This window comes from Triticum aestivum, chromosome 1B, assembly GCF_018294505.1.
Source record: "Triticum aestivum cultivar Chinese Spring chromosome 1B, IWGSC CS RefSeq v2.1, whole genome shotgun sequence".
NCBI classification, from domain to species: domain Eukaryota; kingdom Viridiplantae; phylum Streptophyta; class Magnoliopsida; order Poales; family Poaceae; genus Triticum; species Triticum aestivum.
Genome location: NC_057795.1, coordinates 561,671,658 through 561,689,679, shown reverse-complemented (window position 1 = coordinate 561,689,679; position 18,022 = coordinate 561,671,658). Strand labels below are relative to the sequence as shown.

The window sequence follows — 18,022 nt, the reverse complement described above, 5'->3', positions numbered from 1 at the left end:
TTGATATACAGATTCTGGAGAATCATATAACCAGAAGTCTACAATTGCCGGCATACATTTCTCAACTAGATTGCAAAACCTTACAAATGATTCAGATCCAAAGACCATGGCCATGGCAAAGTGTGATCATCACTCGGACTGAACTCAAGCAAAGGGTATAATCTAGGTAGAAATGATCTTGCTCAATAATGGGAAGGTATTCATAGGCAATACCTACACCAATTTTCTTCTGGAAACAGAATTGAGAACAATGAGGTGGTGAAACAAAGAGCAAGTATTGTAGCACAAGGGTTCACGCAGATACCCAACTATTCTCCAGAGGTGGAATCTCATTCCGATAACTTATATCATTGGCAGTTCAAAATCATCTATCTCTGCAGTTGATAGATGTAGTGATCACATGTCCATGTGGATCACTAGATTCAGACATATATGATTGATTTCCGATGGAATCTCAATTCTGAATCGAAGTACAAAATGCAACATACATTGTGTAAAATCAATGAGTCACCATATGACTTATTATTATCGTCGGTACATTTGGTACAACCGACGAAGTGAGTTCCTTATTCACAAGGATTACTCCTACAATGATGATTATCCATGTTTGTGTGTCTGCAATGACGACACATGTAATCATCTAAATGACAGAGTTTAAGAAGGATTTGGGTAAACCAAAATACCGCTCGTTATTACAACTTGAGCACCTTCATTCATACATTATGGTATACTATGTTGTCTATATCCAAAATATATTGGAGAAATCCATTATGGACAAATATTATCCATCCATAACTCTCATGGTAGTTCATTCTCTAGACGTAGAGAAAGATCTATTTAGACCAAGAGATGATGGAAATGAGATATTGGGACTCAACGTTCCATAATGCCATTGGATACACCAAACACAATTGGTTGGGACTCAAGAATATCTATCGATATCTCCAAAGGCATCAAACATCTTGTCCTGGTTTTTCAGTTTCACAGAAATGTGAACACCGATATCATTGGATACATCGATTAGATCCCCACTATGTCAGATCGTAGACAAACTTGGTGTTCATACTAGGTGTGGTAGCCCCCTCATGAAGAGTCTTCCAAACAGACCTCATGGCTACATCCACCAACCATTATCTCAAAGATAATGTTGCTTGTGTTGCCCGGATGCAAACAGGTTACGTAATTAGCAATATCATCATATTGCATATCTTGCAAGTCAAATCATGTGAATGATTTATTCACCAAGTCTCTACCAGCTTCTACATTCCAGAAATACGTTCATGGAGTTGGTATGTGATGGCTTCGGAATTTGCAAGGATCAGGGGGAGTACTTTCCTGAATTGTTCCTGTTCAAAGCATCATATTATACTCTTTTTTCCTTAATGAGTTTACTTTAAAGGTTCTCATGAAGGTTTTTAATGAGGTAATATCAACATGAGATCATATGTCATACTTTCTGTTTTCCCCACCGGGGTTTTTAAGAAAGTGTATATGACATATTTATCGTCCTCTAAACTCTATGAGTTTTCTCGTATTGAGTTAAAAGAGACAATAACCATTATATGTTGCATCATTTTCTCCTTATTTTTCCCACTGGGTTTGAAGGAGTTTTAGCAACATATTTTACACTACTCCTCATATTTTTCCCACAGAGTTTTTGGAGGAGACTCTTTCGAGTTGATGATACTACATCGACAAGCGAAGATTAGAGGGAGTGTTAGAATTAAACACACATGTTTAATTGAAAGGGAATCTCCCCTTGTTAACTGCCATGCCGTTGCCAACAGGCAACCGACACGCCTCTCCCTTCGTGTCCCTATGTATCGTCGCGTCCCTACGGGATGTATATATTGTAACAAACCCAATCAATGAGAATAGCAATTCCACTACTTGTCAATTGTCTCTCTTTTCTTTTAACACTTGGCTCGCCTATTATACTATGACAATAATCTAATAATGGTGACGATGGAATTCATAGCCGAGGTTAGATTGGGTCTGGCGGCAATCCCTCAGGCTGCTACCAATCCGGTGCCCGAGCGTGTTAAACATTAATTATTTGAACTTAATCATTGATTAACATTATGAACGTATTGGTGCGCGCGTGCATATTTCTACCACATGATAATTGATTTATTAAAATGTATATCATTGTAAAAATTGGAAAATAAAACGTAATCATCTTTTCTCAAGAGTACACAAATTACGTAGCATAGTTTTATTGTATAGAAGGCATGATAACAAATACAAGAAGGATAGTAATAGGCGTTGGTCGACTGAATTTGGTCAAGATCGGTCACCATGCGCACCATTGTAATAGGCCATCAAGGACAGTCGATTTCACGAATCGTTTTCTCTTTCGAAACAAGCTTTCGCCCCCTTTATAGATAAAGGCATAAACAACCAAACTGATACAAAATGACCCGATACAAGGCATGACCTCATAAGCTGATTTAAAGAAAATCAGTAATACTAGCCAAACGCTCTAAGTGCACCTAAACGCCTCGAGCTAGTAGCCGAGAAGAAGCACATGAAACACGCCACCGTGCAAGAGGAAGACCCACCCTCACCGGCGATGCCCCCAGGAGGGTAACGACACAAAGCGTCGCCGCCGCCAAAGCTAAGAAAGGTTTCACCTTAAGAGTTGGACGGCAAGAAGAGGTCCAAGGTGACGCCCCAAGAGGGATACAACATCCCCCGCAGGCCTTGTCGCCGCCGGTGCCGGAGCGCAAAGCTTTTGCTCGCTCCCACCACATCGAGGAAACTCTAACGGGACCCCACCATGATGGAATGGGAGCACCACATCTAGATCAGGGCAAAGCTTCCATCGAAGTCATCTGCTACGCCAGGATCACCCATCACCATGCACCTCGCCACCCACAGGGCCGAGGTAGACCGTCAACACCCGCCACCACGTCGCTCGCTGGAGAGCTAAGCCACGTAGCCCGTGTCAGGGGCTCTCCAGTAAGGGGTCCCGAGCTGATGATTTTAGCTTGATGGTAACAGGATGAACAAGGGCTTGGCGAGCTGAACTCTTGTAATTTCTGTTTCTTGGCGGGCAGATTTTGGGACACAAGATGAAAACGAAATATGGCAATGCTTTCAAAGCTTGGCGATCTGAAGTCTTGTAATTTTATTTTATTTTTTGGCTCAGTTTGTTAGGGTTTGTTTTCTTCATTTATCTTCTTTTTAGGCTTATCTCAAACCAGTGTGTACATACACTTCCCAATAATATAAAATTTTGGAGTGGGTGTTTACCCCACCGTTTCGCCTTAAAGATCATGTTACTTATCTAGACGAATTTAGCTCTACCTGAATTTCCGTTGTATCTAATGGATGGATGTAATGTCATTGCACTCAACACATCTTTTGTAAATTTATTTCATGGTTACACGCTTGGTTATTATTTGGGTTCTTGCAAGAAGATATGTTGAATTCAATTATAATGAATGCAATTACATTTCACAACAGAATTGAATTTAATACACAAAGGGACCATGCTAGGACCGAACAAGGAAAAAAGGACCACAATCATTGTTCACTCTAAGAGAACAAAGTAAGACCAGTCACAACAACTATCAGACCGAGTCGGGCCGCCGTAGACTGGTCGACGCCAGCCGCCGCAGCTGAGCTTAATACTGTCTCAGACTGGCAGCGACGTCGGTTCCCTGTCCGTCGGCACCGTTGCACAGTCCGCACTTCTTTCGACTTGACGTTGACCTCGACCTTCATGCCGGCGTCGCAGTGCCTGGAGACGCCGCAAATGAAATACCGGGTCGCAACGGTGGCAAGCAGAACAACATCATTACTGGTCGAGAAAGTTGCTATGGGGCTGGAGCCGTGGCAGGAGTCATACCCCGTCTTGCTCACCTCCACCACGCTGTGCACGGAGGCTGGGTACTGGAACTTGAGCTCATCGCCGATGGTGAACCTGATTCTCGAAACCCACTAGGAGTAGTTGGTCCGAAGGTCCCACGACCCGTCCGGCGCGCCGACAGTGTGGCTGGCACCGAGCGCCATCCCAAGCATGGTCATGGCCACGGTGATCAGAATAAGAGCTTTGGTCCCCATGGATTAAATATGGATCTACTCCCTCCGTCCGGAAATAGTTGTCATCAAAATGGATGAAAAGAAATGTATCTAGAACTAAAATACGTCTAGATACATCCCCTTTTATCCATTTTGATGACAACTATTTCCGGACGGAGGGAGTACTAGCTAGCTGACTTACTAGTAACTGAAAATATGATGGGGAGTGGAAGTTAGCGCTAGAGAGAAAATTGGTTATGTTGTCTGATCAACTAATGATCACAAGCTCCAAGGAAGCTAAAGAGAGAAATGGCTGCAAGATAGATCGTGTTGTGAGATCATTGGTACTAGTGTGTCAACATATATAGGCGATGGATGTGTTAAAGGACATCGGGTGTAAGCGCGCTGACCAGGTGACATAGAGTAGGTCATCAAAAATACATGAAAATGACATCGTACGCGTTAGCTCCTGAAACTGATATTGTTATATATGCTTGGCTCCATAGCTTTAATAGAAAACTACTCCCTCCATTCGGAATTACTTGTCGCAGAAATGGATGTACCTAGGCATGTTTTAATTCTAGATACATCCATTTTTGAGACAAGTAATTCCGAATGGAGGGAGTAACAATGGAGAAGATGAGATAGGTAGCCGTCAGTAGACCGGGTCTGGGGAGTACACGAATATTTACGAAATCATCAGTAGACCATGCCCAAACAATTAGTTAGGTCAATAGCCATCAGTAGACCTTGTCCACGATCGATCCAGATACCAGCACGAGCGTACTAAACAAATCCGTGGATAGTCCAGTGCAGCTGCCACCATGTGCAGACGAGCACTTCCCATGTGTGACAACACTAAATCTTGCCGAATCGACTCGGCAAAACTAAGGACTGGATGGTCAAAATCGATTGCTCATTTGAATATGCTGGGGAAGCAAAAAAACATATGTACAACTGTAACCATGCAATAGGTGGAGTAAGTATTTGCAGCCAACAGCACTCCAATTTTCTTTCACGGCTTATGTACAACCTTCTGCTGGTTCCGAACTTCAGCCACTCTTGTAACTCCAACGCAGCCCAATCTACGCCTCAGGGGGGAATACGTCCTCAAAGAAGTGGTTCAGATCACCTTTGCGCGGATCGAAGGCCAACAATTTTGCCATTGCATCCTGAAATTTTGAACAAATACACATCATATATTCACTTACAATAACTATGCCCATTGTGCATGTAACAGGCCCAGCTAACGGCAGAACAAACATGCATTCAAGTCATAACCTGGTATTGCTTGTCCTTTGCCGCCAAATTATCATCGATCATGCGCCTTACAGGTCTCTTGGAATGGATGTCCTCCAGAACACTAGCAGCTCTTTGAATAACTTCACCGGGGACACCTGCGGACAGCCAAACATGAGGATCATTTTTCTATGGGCACTCATGCTATTCGGTTTCTTTCTTTTCACAAGATCTCCTGGAGCCACACATGTCATGATGTAGATCAAGTAAAATAGTACTCCCATAGCATATGAATTTCTGAATACAATGGCAACTAACAGTGTGAAATAAATAAATAAATTTAGCCTTTCATCAACATGAAAGCAGATTAGTTTATCATGCTATCGCAATTTGCCAGCTCAATAGAAGTTTACTCCATGTACATACCAGCAAGCTGTGCACAATGAAGTCCTGCAAGAAAAGATGTGTTACTTGTTATCTGACTCAAAAAGGATCGTATCTATCATTGTATAAATGCAGTATACATAAGCTTACCAAAGCTCAAGAGTGCCTGTCCAGGTACAAGTCTTCACCATCGGTATCACAAGTTGCATAAGAAATTAGTACCAAAAGGAAATTATTCGGAACAAGAAAAACACATAACAGCTAAGCTTTCATATCTACTTACCTGTAAAGGAATATGATATCTTCATTGCTTGTCTGTCCATCAGGATTCAGAACACTCATGGTACAGCATTTTATATGTTCAGACTGCAAAATTTCTCACATTTACCAATCGTTATAACCAGGGTCAGGAAACCTCAAATGTAAAAGGAAATACTAAATGTCTATACACCAGCAAACTAGTTATTGTCTTAACCTGTGGTAAGTAATTTTCGGTGAAAATCTCCGTCAGATGTGTTGACAAAAGGACCTGCAAGGTTGCAACAGTTAGATCATATCCCAACACATTACAGTGGTAAATATTACTACAAGAATTCGATCATTTATCCATAGAGTAAATTTATAGCATTCCCACATTCAATCAAGCTGTTTAAAAGATATACAAATCAATCAGCAAAACTAATGTGTCGTGATACTCACGCCATTCAGAAAAAAATATGCCATTATGAAAGAAACTCTTACGGTTCGAGAACTGGCCATGGACAGGGTGCGTGGAAGCTAGCTATCCACGTGCCAGAACCATGAGTTGGTTTCAAGATCTTATGGGTTTTAACTCTAGCCTACCCCAACTTGTTTGGGACTAAAAGACTTTTTTTTTGTTGTATGAAAGAAACTTTTATGGAGTAGGAAATATGTTATAGGATGCAGAATGAATATCGGACCAAGTTTTCCCTTCGACAAAATATAGAGCCATATATGGAACCTGTTTTAGGTATAGAACGATACATTGACCATAATATGTTACCCATGCTTGAAAGCATAAAACAAAATAAACAATATGATACAAGGAACGCAACATTATGCCTTACTTCCATCCCTTATTTGCACTCAGTGTTCTATTCTACAGTCCCGTTTTCACACAAGTACAGAGTTCGAGTCATACTGGAGTTTTCTGTATATCTTCTTTTCAAGTTAGAAAATATAGTATATCCATTTTCTATCATGAGTCGAATTTTAATTCAGTTCTAAAAATGCATAAATCTGCCGCCAAACAAGGGTAACCATTCTTGTACTGGTATTCACAACACCAATGTCCAGTAACCGATGTGGCATTAAAATGCCTAATTTAAAGTGAAAAGGAAAAAAAAGATAGTAGCAACGCAAAAAATCTGAGCTAGTAAACTATGAAATGATGGTATTAACTTCAAGTGTGGCTGTAAGGAAGATCAGACAGGCAATACTATCAGATTCATAATCAACAGTAACATTTACCCGGCTACCTAACCTTTGGAGGATAATCATAATTTGCAAAATGACTGATAGTCCCTCCAAGCAAACCAATACCATCTGCAGGGAATCACGAATGAAAGTTAGCCATCTACTCTTAATTCATGTTCAGGATGGGAGGAAGAATTTCAGATTTTCTGTGGTCTCACCTTCTGTTAGAGTACCCTTGCCGAATTCATCTAACAAGCACAGTGAACTCGATGTTGCATGCCTGCAAAATTTCTTTGGTTGTATATTCAAGATCACAAGACAACTTAAGGGTGGATAAAAATATGATACCTGAGCATTGTTCCAACTTGATGTAAATCAATCATAAATGTTGACTGCTCAGTTGTCATTGACTTGCTTCCCATTGCACAGAATATCCTAAAGATCATTATTAAACATGTCAGATATATAAAACTTTAATCTAGGATTAGTACGATAACTGTGTGTCATGAGCCGTATACATATTAGCATTTGACCTGCAACACTAATACACTAATAATTTCCCCTCAATTCTTCATACTGAAACATGTCATGTAAAAACAAACCTATCAGTCAATCCAACAACAGCAGAATCAGCAGGAACAAAGCTTCCGATATGAGCAAGAAAAACCACCAATGCAACCTGAAAGCAAATATCCAACACAACTTGAACTTTATTTCACACCTTTAGAGTTCATGAAAGTAGGAAGTTCGCACATGCATGCTCTCCCTAGGAAGTAAAAAACCACAAAATTTAAAGTATATTAACGATCTGATATGCAGCCATGTTTTAATCCAGAACTAACTGATACAGCCTAAACATTTGTGCAATTTAGTTTGGGGGTGCACAAAGCACTTCTCAGGTAACATTACCTGCTTAATGTAAATGCTTTTCCCTGAATAGTTAGGTCCAGTTATTATGTTTATTCTTCCTGAGATAAGAAATAGCCATAAATCAGATTCTTGACAATAAGAGAAGTACTAAGTTTAGAATTTCACATATCTTGGGAACTAGCCACCTGCACTGCGGATTTTCGTATCATTTGGAACAAATGTGTCAACTGTCATTTCCTGCAAAGCATGTCTAAATTGTTGTTGAAGTAAGTTCAATGCCTTCAACCATAAGATTGTTAGTAATACCCAACTAATATGTAACATGAGAATGAAAAAGAATAAATACTAACCTTCCATTCTGTATCTCAAGTATGGAATCCTCAGTTAAGATGGGCCTCACATAATTGTTTTGGCGCGCAACAATTGCCAATGATAAAATACTAATGTAACAGCAACAAGAGCTCATTAGATCGCCATATTGTCAGTAAGTTGAGTGTATGTAACAAATGTGTGCATACCAATCAAGTTCTGCTGCAAAGTTCACTGCTTTTGTCAGTTGAGGTAGAAACTGAAGAACACGGCATACTAGATCCCTTATGATTGCTCTTTCCATGTCTGTCAGCGCAACAACGCCAAAGTCATTATCCATTTGCAGATTTGCTTATCCTAAATATGCAAATTATCACAAAAAATCCCAAAACTGGTATAACAGTCCAGAGAGACCAAATAGATAATCGACTTAATTTTGGAAATACAAAAAGGGTATCCGTTGCAAGCTTCAATAAGACACATGTTTAGACCCGTATTAAGAAAAAGGTTACATGTAAACTTGAACTATAGAAATTTCTGGAACAAAATATAAAATAGCAAGAAATTGGCAGATGAATATAGAATTACATTCCGAAATCCACAGGCATGTAATATCTGGAGAAGATGGCAAGATAAACTTGTTAAGGTGAAATGCTCACTGTTTGCTTATTCATGCACTGTAACTTTAAAGGTAAAGTACCATCGAACATCAAGTTCAAAATAAACTCATTTGTAGAAGTAGCTCTATCTTCATCGTCAGGGAAAATATGATTATTGCGCCAACAGTATACATAATTTGATAAGAAACCACAGCATTGGGAGCAGAATTAAATAAGTAGATAAATTATTTAAGCTACCAAGAATTTTATGATAAATATCTCCCAGAAGGTTGTCCAGCTCTCTTGTCTTTTGAGTATGGTAGTAGAACCTTCTCTCTTCCCCATCCTCTGAAAACTGATGAGCATAGAACTTATTACACATTAACAACCAAACGAAATAAAACAACACACAGCTTACCGCAAATTCAAAATCTTGAAGTCCTATTAACAAGGCCTCACTTATCTTCTCATCAAAAAAACACATCAAGTATCCTGTCAGCATCATAAATGGTAAACACATGAGTGTTCTCATTATTAACTTTTACTCCCTCCATTCCATAATGTAAGACTTCAGTACCAACTATAGTAAATTAGACAAAGAAACTAGTAAATCACAACCAGAAAGAAGTTTACAAACAAATAGCTAATATTTCCAATCCATATGCAGACCAGACTCAAACCCTTATCTTCTTGCAGATATTGCCTCAAACTTTAATTTGTACTAGTCAAACAAGGAGTTAAAACAAATATTTGAACAATGAACCTAATTACTTAGTTGATGGTCACATACTCACTCCATTCCTATGAACAAGGCAAGATTTTTTAATCACAAAGACCAACGCAGTTGCGCGCTTAGAAGTTTTGGACTATTTTACCCCTGATAAATCGCACGCTGAGCAGTTATTAGCACACCAAAAGTGCTACTATTCTTGCCAGCCACACTGCACATGGCCAATCAGAGGCAGCTAGCTCTACACGGATTGGCACTGGCCATTACTCTTGATGCATGCATGCGGGAATTATGGTGAGAGGAGGTGAGCTGTTCACAACACAATTAAGGCTACGTCCTTAGAAGAGCGGGGTGCAGTGTGGAAGGGCATATTCAGCATGTTAGAGGAACAAACAAGGGTGCCTCCTGATTAGTGAAATTCTGAGAGAAAAGTTCCACACCTCGTTTGCGGGGATGGAGGGAAAAACATTCATACATTATGCAACAGCCATTTTAAAGTTCAAAAATTAATTTCGTAAATTAACCCTAAAATAGGCTATGGAATTATCTTATAAGTTCCTAATGCAAGGTACCAATAATCAATTAATGTTTCTCATGCAACTACATCAAGGTGTAACCAGAGCAAATTTCAGCCAAACTACCCAAGGGTAAAAGGAATTGAACTATGTTCTCCTGTAAGATTAACTTTGGACCCAACAAAATGCTCCATGATTGGAAAAAATATGTTGGTTTCTAAAAAAAGAAAAGCACATTAGTAAGAACCCCTGCTATCTATATTTCATGTTAGTATAGTAGACAAGGAGACTTTCCATAGCATAAACAAAAGAAAGAAGACAAAGCTTGAGCATGCAATAGCAATGTATATCATAAGGAGGACTCGATAGTATCAAATTTAACAGGATAACAAGAATAAAGTTCTATCTGGGGATCAGCAACAAAAATACCTATTTGGTGTACATAGACAATAAGCGGAGCTTTTCTGCATTCAAGCGAGAAAGGGAAGGAGGCATTTTCATTAGCTGAAACCTAGAAGCAGCAGAACTGTTACAATTTATCGAACAAAGGCATAAAAAGTTGATGCTTCAAATTAAATCCACTTTGGAAGATCCATCACCTGCTCCAGAAAGTCAGGTAATTCTTCATACACCATCCTCAGTTCATCCAACTATATTTCACAAGGACGATCATTTGATTAGAAGAACGAGGCCATATCGTTGAGAAAAAGGAAACATACAATACTAGATACCAAACTTAAAAGGAGGATCAAGATATTTTGAAGAACCATAGAAGTTGCCAAGAAAAGTTAATGTTATGATGAATTATTATCACGTTAAAGAATGGTGTTCAAACTTTAAATAGTACCCACATATGTGCACACCCACACAAATCTGCAGACAAGGTCCACACAACACAACGATCTGTTCTTATTACCCAATTCGACCAGACCCCTGTGAGCCACTGAAGTACTCCCTCCATCCCATAATATAAGATGTTATTACAACCGATGTACTCACATATTGGTTGTGATAGCATCTTATATTATGGGACAGAGGGAGTATTTAGCAAAGCTGAACATAACTATGTTTTGAGTTTGAGAAAATGAGAAAAAAATCAATTTAATAGTGTTATATGGCAATCACCAACTGCAACAACTGAACAGGACGAATACCACAAGTACTGGTTACGCTCAAGGCAATGCAATAGCCAATAAGCCTGCTTCAACTATTGCACAAAGAGATGGGAGTTTGATAATTGGCTTATAGTGATAGATTACAACTAAATGATTGTTGAATATAAAGTAAAGTACGGGACCGATTAAAGAGTATAATTTATAGGACAATAGAATACAGCTTCAGGATAAGCACACCAAGGCCTGACCTCATCACATAAATTTTCTTTCACCAATGTTTCATAGCCTTTTTCCTTACTCCGTTGTACGTCAATGACACCAATCACCTATCAATAATAGATAGAGGTCATCAATTTATGAAAGGTGAAACGGCAACAGCAAGCCTCAACAACCCCCAGAAAAAACAAATATGCATTCACTCAATAAGATACTAACATATTATTTGGATAAAATTGTAACACAACCACTCGTTCACTGCACAGAGCCACAGATTCAGCAGAAATGTGAATAACTTCCCAGGAAGAAAAATAATATTGAACAATCATTGTACATTTGTTTGTCCAAGGCTAACATGTTTACCCAGGTCTGAAGCAACAAATTTCACAAATAACTTTTCATACAAGAGTATCCGTAAATCATTTCATGCAAATCTATGCTACATGATGTTAGAAGCCCGAGTGCTGACCACACCAATTCATATAATTCACTAAGATCAATTGCCTAGTTAGAGTAGGCAGATTTGTACAAAGCTATACGGTATAGCATAACTCATACTATTTCAAAATTTTGAGATGGTCATATTGTTGTACGTAATGATCTAAAACATCACGGCAAATCAATGTAAGTCAAAGACAAGGGTAAAATGCATGCACAAACTTTCTTCTGCATTTAAAGTGAGGGACAATGGTACGGGTCCTAACCAGATTCGATACATAATCCAGCTCTGCTGTAATTGAAGAATTTGCCTGAAAACATAAGCATCCAAGAATAAAGGAACTTCTTATTACAATATCATGAAACTAGTTCAAACTTTCATTAGTTAGTTGTGGAAGTAACAGCACCGGCTTGGAGACTAGTACCTTTTCAACCAAGTCAATGCTCATATGTTGCAACTTATTTGCCAGATGCTCTGATATTCCTACCTCGAAAATCTTGTTTATATGGAGCAAAGAGCAAATGCACTGAAACAAGAGAAGCGGGCAAAGAAAATTACCAAGAGAAACAGGAGATAAATAAACTACACACCACATTTGTGCACCATTGATCAGTAACCTTCAGTGTCCAAACACTGGAAATCAGATTCATTACAGAACGGTACTCCCTCCGTAAAGAAATATAAGAGTGTTTAGATCACTACTTTAGTATTAAACACTCTTATGTGTGAATAAGATATTCTGGAGTTACCAAAGTATCACGTTTAAGATCATTGAGTGTGAAAAAGAAACTACAACTTGGCCTAAACACGAAGCCATAAAACAGTCTAATAAATGAAAGAAACTCCAAAGTGAGCCATCCAAGGCCATTCATGCTTTGCAATGTATGAATATCAAAACAAAAGGAAGGCCCCTGGCAAGTATGGCATTCTCTTCAGAAAAATGGTGTTTTAATATAGCAACATTACTTGTACTAAAATTTTGAGGCCTTATCCTTGAAAAATGTGAAGGAAGCTTAAAGAAGGCACTATTAAGAACTTCAGAGGTATACACACCACACTCCTCTGAGTTGCTTTACATTTCAGGAATATGATTCAGCCAGTAGTACTGTTTAACTCTCCAGTAAACCAAGATATCCATTCAGAATTATCAGAATTATTCATGGCCATGAATAAACATATAACCTTGCTTGCATTCTGATAAAAAAATATTTAACCTCTCATACAAATTCGTAAATACAAATGGTATAATGGAGCAATCATTGGTTTTTTTTTCTCTGTGGTTAGGCTTTTCTTCAATGCTGGGATGTGTAGAAGCACTTAAACATCCAGAAGAAACGTTGCCAAATAATACATTAAAAAAGAGATTTTCTGTTACACAAATCCACAGCTCCACCTGCTTGATAGACTGATCCAATCAAGTAAGACACATTAGACATTTCACAAATCAGACTCAGATTTGTGGGTGTGGTGACGTAAGAACCAACAACAGAAATTACAATTTAAAATAATATTTGCCAAACACTAGAGGCCCATTTAGATTTTAGGCAAAATCATTATCCAAACGAATGCAAACACAGCGTCTAACACAATCGAATGCAGAACAAGACTTCCCAGTAACAAAACAGCATAAACACTTCATCCTATCACAAGTAAAATCCCTCGACCTTTGCATACTATGCTTCCACATTTAGGCTAAAGCAGTAGGCAATCTTCAATCAGAACGGCTTTCCTTTTTGGTGTCCACAGTATGCACACAATTTTAGAAACAATTTTTGAGTCGAAACAGTTGTGCAGCAAACTTCATCATAATTCATCATTAAGAATCTACCATTCTACTGAAAGGCGCGTCAAATGGACATTAAATGTGTAAGAGGCATGCAATACTGAAGCATGCCAAATCTATAAGGCAAGGCCGCAAAGCGACAACTATCTCAAACATCGATATGCTCCGTGCCTCGAGTCCTGGAAACTATTCATAAGCTAAGAGGGATGCTCATTAAAATAGCAGGGAAGAAGTGTGTGACGCTTGGATACATGGATTCAAGTGGTATGAAGTGCTAGCTCTTCTAAACGCATTTTCTAGGACCAGTTGATCAAAGGCTAGAGAGCAACCGAAGCAAAAGCAGCACTAAAATAATCATGGAACCGAATCAGAGCACCGGCATGTGCATCAGATCAAAAGCAGCCATGCGACGCCACAACAAGCACACGGGTGTGGCAAGTGCCATAAGCAATAGCTTCGGCTACATTCCAGATCAGGGACACGAGGGGCATTTCGCACTAAATTGGGGTTTCCCACTTCCCGCACACGATTCGAACGGGCGCAGCGATAACTGGGGCGTTTGATTCGGAACGAAATACTGCGTATAATGCGGCGGTCGGGGCGAGGAACTCGGATGGTCGAGTCGACACGCACCTGGGAGTCGATCCCCGTCTCGGCCACCTCCTCCTCCTTCTCCAGCTGCTCCTCCTCGTCGTCATCCATTCACGCTCGCTCGCCTGCCCCGTTCCTCTACACGGCGGCTCCTCCCGCTCGCCTCCCCGCGGGGGGCGGGCCGGCGCGCCCAGAAACTGCGAAGGTCGGCGGGATTGAACTAATTGCTGGATGCAAGCAACCTCGCTCCTCAAAACCCGGCGGCTGCTCTGACACCCGACGCCTTGACCCCACACCCACAGGCCAGTCACTCGGTCTTTTTTCTTTTCTTTTTGGGCTTGCCAGTCACTCAAGCAGCGTCCACCTAGCCTGTGGGCCCAACCAAAAAGAAAGATGGGCAAGGCAGGCCGCCCTGTCCGGTGCGCAGCCCGTAGCCTGTCCGATCCAAAACCGTCCACTCTCAACTCACAGTGTTTTTGCCGGAGCAACTAGTTAAAGAGCGCTCCGAAGGAGCGCTCCCGCCAGGGAAAACCAGATGGCGCGGTTGGTTTCCGGTTTTCCCTTTCAGGTTTGTGGTTTCGTGCGTTTTGCACTTTGACCCTGATACTATCACATTTTTCCGTTTTCCCTTTCGGCGCGAAAACACAAATAAATACCAGTTCGCGTGCTTGGTTCCCTGTTTCCCTTTCACGTTTCCCTTTTTGTTTCCATTATATTTCCGGGTAATGGAGATTTATGGGGTAATTACGGGTGGGGACTACCAACACTATCATATGTGACCTTTCAAGTAACGAAAAAAGCAACTTTTTATTGTAAAACGGCAGTCTTCAAAATTGTTCAATCGTGTGACTTCTTTATAGGCACAGGTGAACACTAGGAGAGGCACGGGTGTATAACTTTACTAAATTGAAGAAAAGCGTGCTGGTTCGTGCGACGCATTGTCCGTCGTGGTATGACACGGCGCCTCCAGCGCGAGGGAACCTCCTGCTCGCCTTCGGCTCGTTTAATTTTCATAAACATCTTGAAGGGGGGGCATAGGTCGAAGTGTGTGTTGGTCGAAGTGTGTGCTGGTTCGTGCGGCGCATTGTCCGTCGCCGTATGACACGGCGCCTCCGGCGCGAGGGAACCTCCTGCTCGCCTTCGGCTCGTTTAATTTTCATAAACATCTTGAAGGGGGGGCATAGGTCGAAGTGTGTGCTGGTTCGTGCGGCGTGCTGGTTCGTGCGGCGCATTGTCCGTCGCGGTGTGACACGGCGCCTCCGGCGCAAGGGAACCTCCTAGCAGGTCGTGCAAAAGGCAAGCTGCTTTGTTTCGGAACGCACAGGTTTGAAGAATGTGCAGTCACGTCTGGTTAAGAGTTATGCTTTGTTGACGATATATATGGTTGCGTGTGTATGCACATGTGTGCATACTACAAAGGCATTGTTATGTTGCCTCCGTAGGCACGGGTTTGAAGCATGTGAAGTCACGTGTGCGTAGGAGCTAGCAACGGTTGAGGCGCTCTTGGTATGTGTGTGTGTGTGTGGATATTACCCGGAGGCATGGTGACCCAGGGTTTGGTGGCACGAGGCCATGTCGCCTCTGGAGGCACGGGACGGTGCTTTCCAGAGTCACGCGTAAGGGTATGTGTGTGTGTGGATATTGCCCGGAGGCATGACCTAGGATTTGGTGGCACGAGGCCATGTCGCCTCTGGAGGCACGGGACGGTGCTTTCCAGAATCACGCGTAAGGGTATGTGTGTGTGTGGATATTGCGCGGAGGCATGGTGACCCAGGGTTTGATGGCACGAGGCCATGTCGCCTCTGGAGGCACGGGACAGTGCTTTCCAGAGTCACGCGTAAGGGTATGTGTGTGTGTGGATATTGCCCGGAGGCATGACCCAGGGTTTGGTGGCACGAGGCCATGTCGCCTCTGGAGGCACTGTCGTGGTACTAAGACTGATAGTAGAATAGGGGGTAGGTATGGAGAGGCAAGATCCTAGCTATGGAGTAGTTATATACGCAAGTGATTTACGAGTTCAGGCCCTTCTCGGAGGAAGTAACAGCCCTACGTCTCGGATTATATGCGTATGAGTTACAGGGGTGCGAACCCTTCTGCCAGTGGAGGGGGGTGGCTTATATAGAGGATGCCAAGACCCCAGCCAGCCCACGTAGCGGAGGGTTTAAAGTACATTAAGGCCGGGCGTTACTGGTAACGCCTTACATAAAGTGTCATCATGACCATAAAGACTACTTAATTACAAACCGTTTGGATACAGAGTGGCTCTTGAACTCCTGGTGGTCGAGTGAGTCTTCATGGTCGAGTGTCTCCAAGTCCGTTGAGTGGAATCCCTCTAGGTCGACTGGAAGACGGTTTCTACTAAAGATGTCCTTGGGGAGGGTACCTTGGACAGGTTCATGACCCTACCCTAGGTACATGGCTTCATCATTAGCCCCCGAATGGATCGAGGTTTGAGTGAGGAAGGAGTTGATAATCTTTCCGACCTATTTTCTGGTGCTGTGAATGTGTCTTACTCTGGATCAATGACTTTTTAGTGATGGCGTCAACTTCTCTTTCAGTCGCCTTGATCCATTCTTTATATCTGTCGAGTGAACTTTATGAACTTGGAGATTTCCGAGCGAAGGATCGCAGGAGATCTTCCGTCTGACAAGTTGCTCTGCTGTTAGCGGATTTAGTGGGATCCGAATTTTGGGAAGCGCACGAAGTGGAGAAGACCGCGGTACTCGAATGGGATAAGGCAGAGACGCCTCGATTTCCGTGCCGCCTTTTTCGCCACGTATCGCTCGCGCGACTGTTTCGGGATTTGACAGGATTGCCCGGGCCTACCAGTCAGCCACTCGGGAGCGACTCCATATAAGGCACCGGGCGAGGGTTTTTGAACAGTGCGCCCCCATTTTCCCCTCCTCCGTCTTCAGATTCGTCGGCTTCGCTCGCCACCTGCTCCGTGTTGCTGCTCTGTGCCTGCTTCGCCGGCAACAATGGTGAAGGAGAAGACGACGTCTTTGGAGCGGGCTGGATCCTCGTCACGGTCCCGCCTGCCGCAAGGTTGGATCCAGGGGGGATTGGATCCGCTCGACCATCACTCAGAAGGATCTCGACGATCTGGCCAACGAAGGGTTGATCGAGCATGGGGCGTCTAGGCTTCCGGGGATGGAGTGGCAGCCTCAGCCTCAGGAGGGTGACTGTGTCCTTTTAGCCACCCATGTCGACCGTGGGTTTTCTCTGCCGCCGCATCTTTTCTTTCGGGGGTTTCTGAACTTCTTCGGGGCACAACTCCACCACTTCACATCCAATTCCATTGCTTATCTCGCCGCTTTCGTGTCTTTGTGCGAAAACTTTTTGGGTTGTCGGCCGCACTGGGGCCTTTTCAAATACATATTCACCTGTCGCTCTCAGACGGTGAAAAAGGCTAATCCGAATGACGAGAGAACCCAAGTAATCCAGATGTGTGGGGGTCTTGGGGTCCAGATGAGGAGTAAGAGCGCTTTTCCAGCTATGACCCTTCCCGAGTCAGTTAGAGGGTGGCAGTCGACTTGGTTCTACTGCCAAGACCAGTCGACGCCAGGGCAGTCGACTGGGCTCCCTCCCTTCTCCATGAGTCGAGCGAACAAACCGTCTTCTCTGAAAGTGCTTCCAGAGGAGAAGGCTCAGGTAAAAATGTTGATGGAGCGCGTAGTCCAGCTCATTCGCGACGGGGTCACTGGCATGGATCTCCTGGAGGTTTTCCTTCGACGGTGCATTCAGCCACTTCGATACCGAGGTCACCCGA

The 18,022-nt window shown here is 42.3% G+C and overlaps 1 protein-coding gene and 1 pseudogene across 1 annotated transcript; both read right to left on the bottom strand.

The window, feature by feature from the left end:
- Positions 1 to 3,540: 3,540 nt before the first annotated feature.
- LOC123079762 (uclacyanin 1-like) lies at positions 3,541 to 4,068 on the bottom strand (annotated as a pseudogene).
- Positions 4,069 to 4,677: 609 nt separating this feature from the next.
- Positions 4,678 to 14,552, bottom strand: LOC123095073 (DNA mismatch repair protein MSH5). The gene is made up of 22 exons (XM_044516903.1): positions 14,296 to 14,552; positions 12,304 to 12,405; positions 12,145 to 12,189; positions 11,473 to 11,550; positions 10,709 to 10,759; positions 10,539 to 10,620; positions 9,283 to 9,356; positions 9,123 to 9,219; positions 8,475 to 8,571; positions 8,307 to 8,396; positions 8,142 to 8,206; positions 7,996 to 8,054; positions 7,689 to 7,765; positions 7,435 to 7,521; positions 7,305 to 7,366; positions 7,154 to 7,215; positions 6,125 to 6,178; positions 5,933 to 6,015; positions 5,800 to 5,831; positions 5,692 to 5,715; positions 5,308 to 5,423; positions 4,678 to 5,198 (listed from the first exon to the last, which is right to left on the bottom strand). The coding sequence occupies exons 1-22, from the start codon at positions 14,362 to 14,364 to the stop codon at positions 5,112 to 5,114; spliced, it is 1,593 nt and encodes a 530-aa protein (XP_044372838.1). The 5' UTR covers positions 14,365 to 14,552; the 3' UTR covers positions 4,678 to 5,111.
- Between the last annotated feature and the right edge of the window lie 3,470 nt (positions 14,553 to 18,022).

What these genes read in the sequence shown, in the direction of transcription:
- LOC123095073 (XM_044516903.1), bottom strand. Translation starts at nt 14,364, where the DNA reads ATGGATGACGACGAGGAGGAGCAGCTGGAGAAGGAGGAGGAGGTGGCC. An exon ending in TGGATTATGTATCGAATCTG is followed by an intron (nt 11,551 to 12,144) that starts GTTAGGACCCGT and finishes TATTATTGATAG; the next exon opens with GTGATTGGTGTCATTGACGT. An exon ending in CAAGTTGGAACAATGCTCAG is followed by an intron (nt 7,367 to 7,434) that starts GTATCATATTTT and finishes GAAATTTTGCAG; the next exon opens with GCATGCAACATCGAGTTCAC.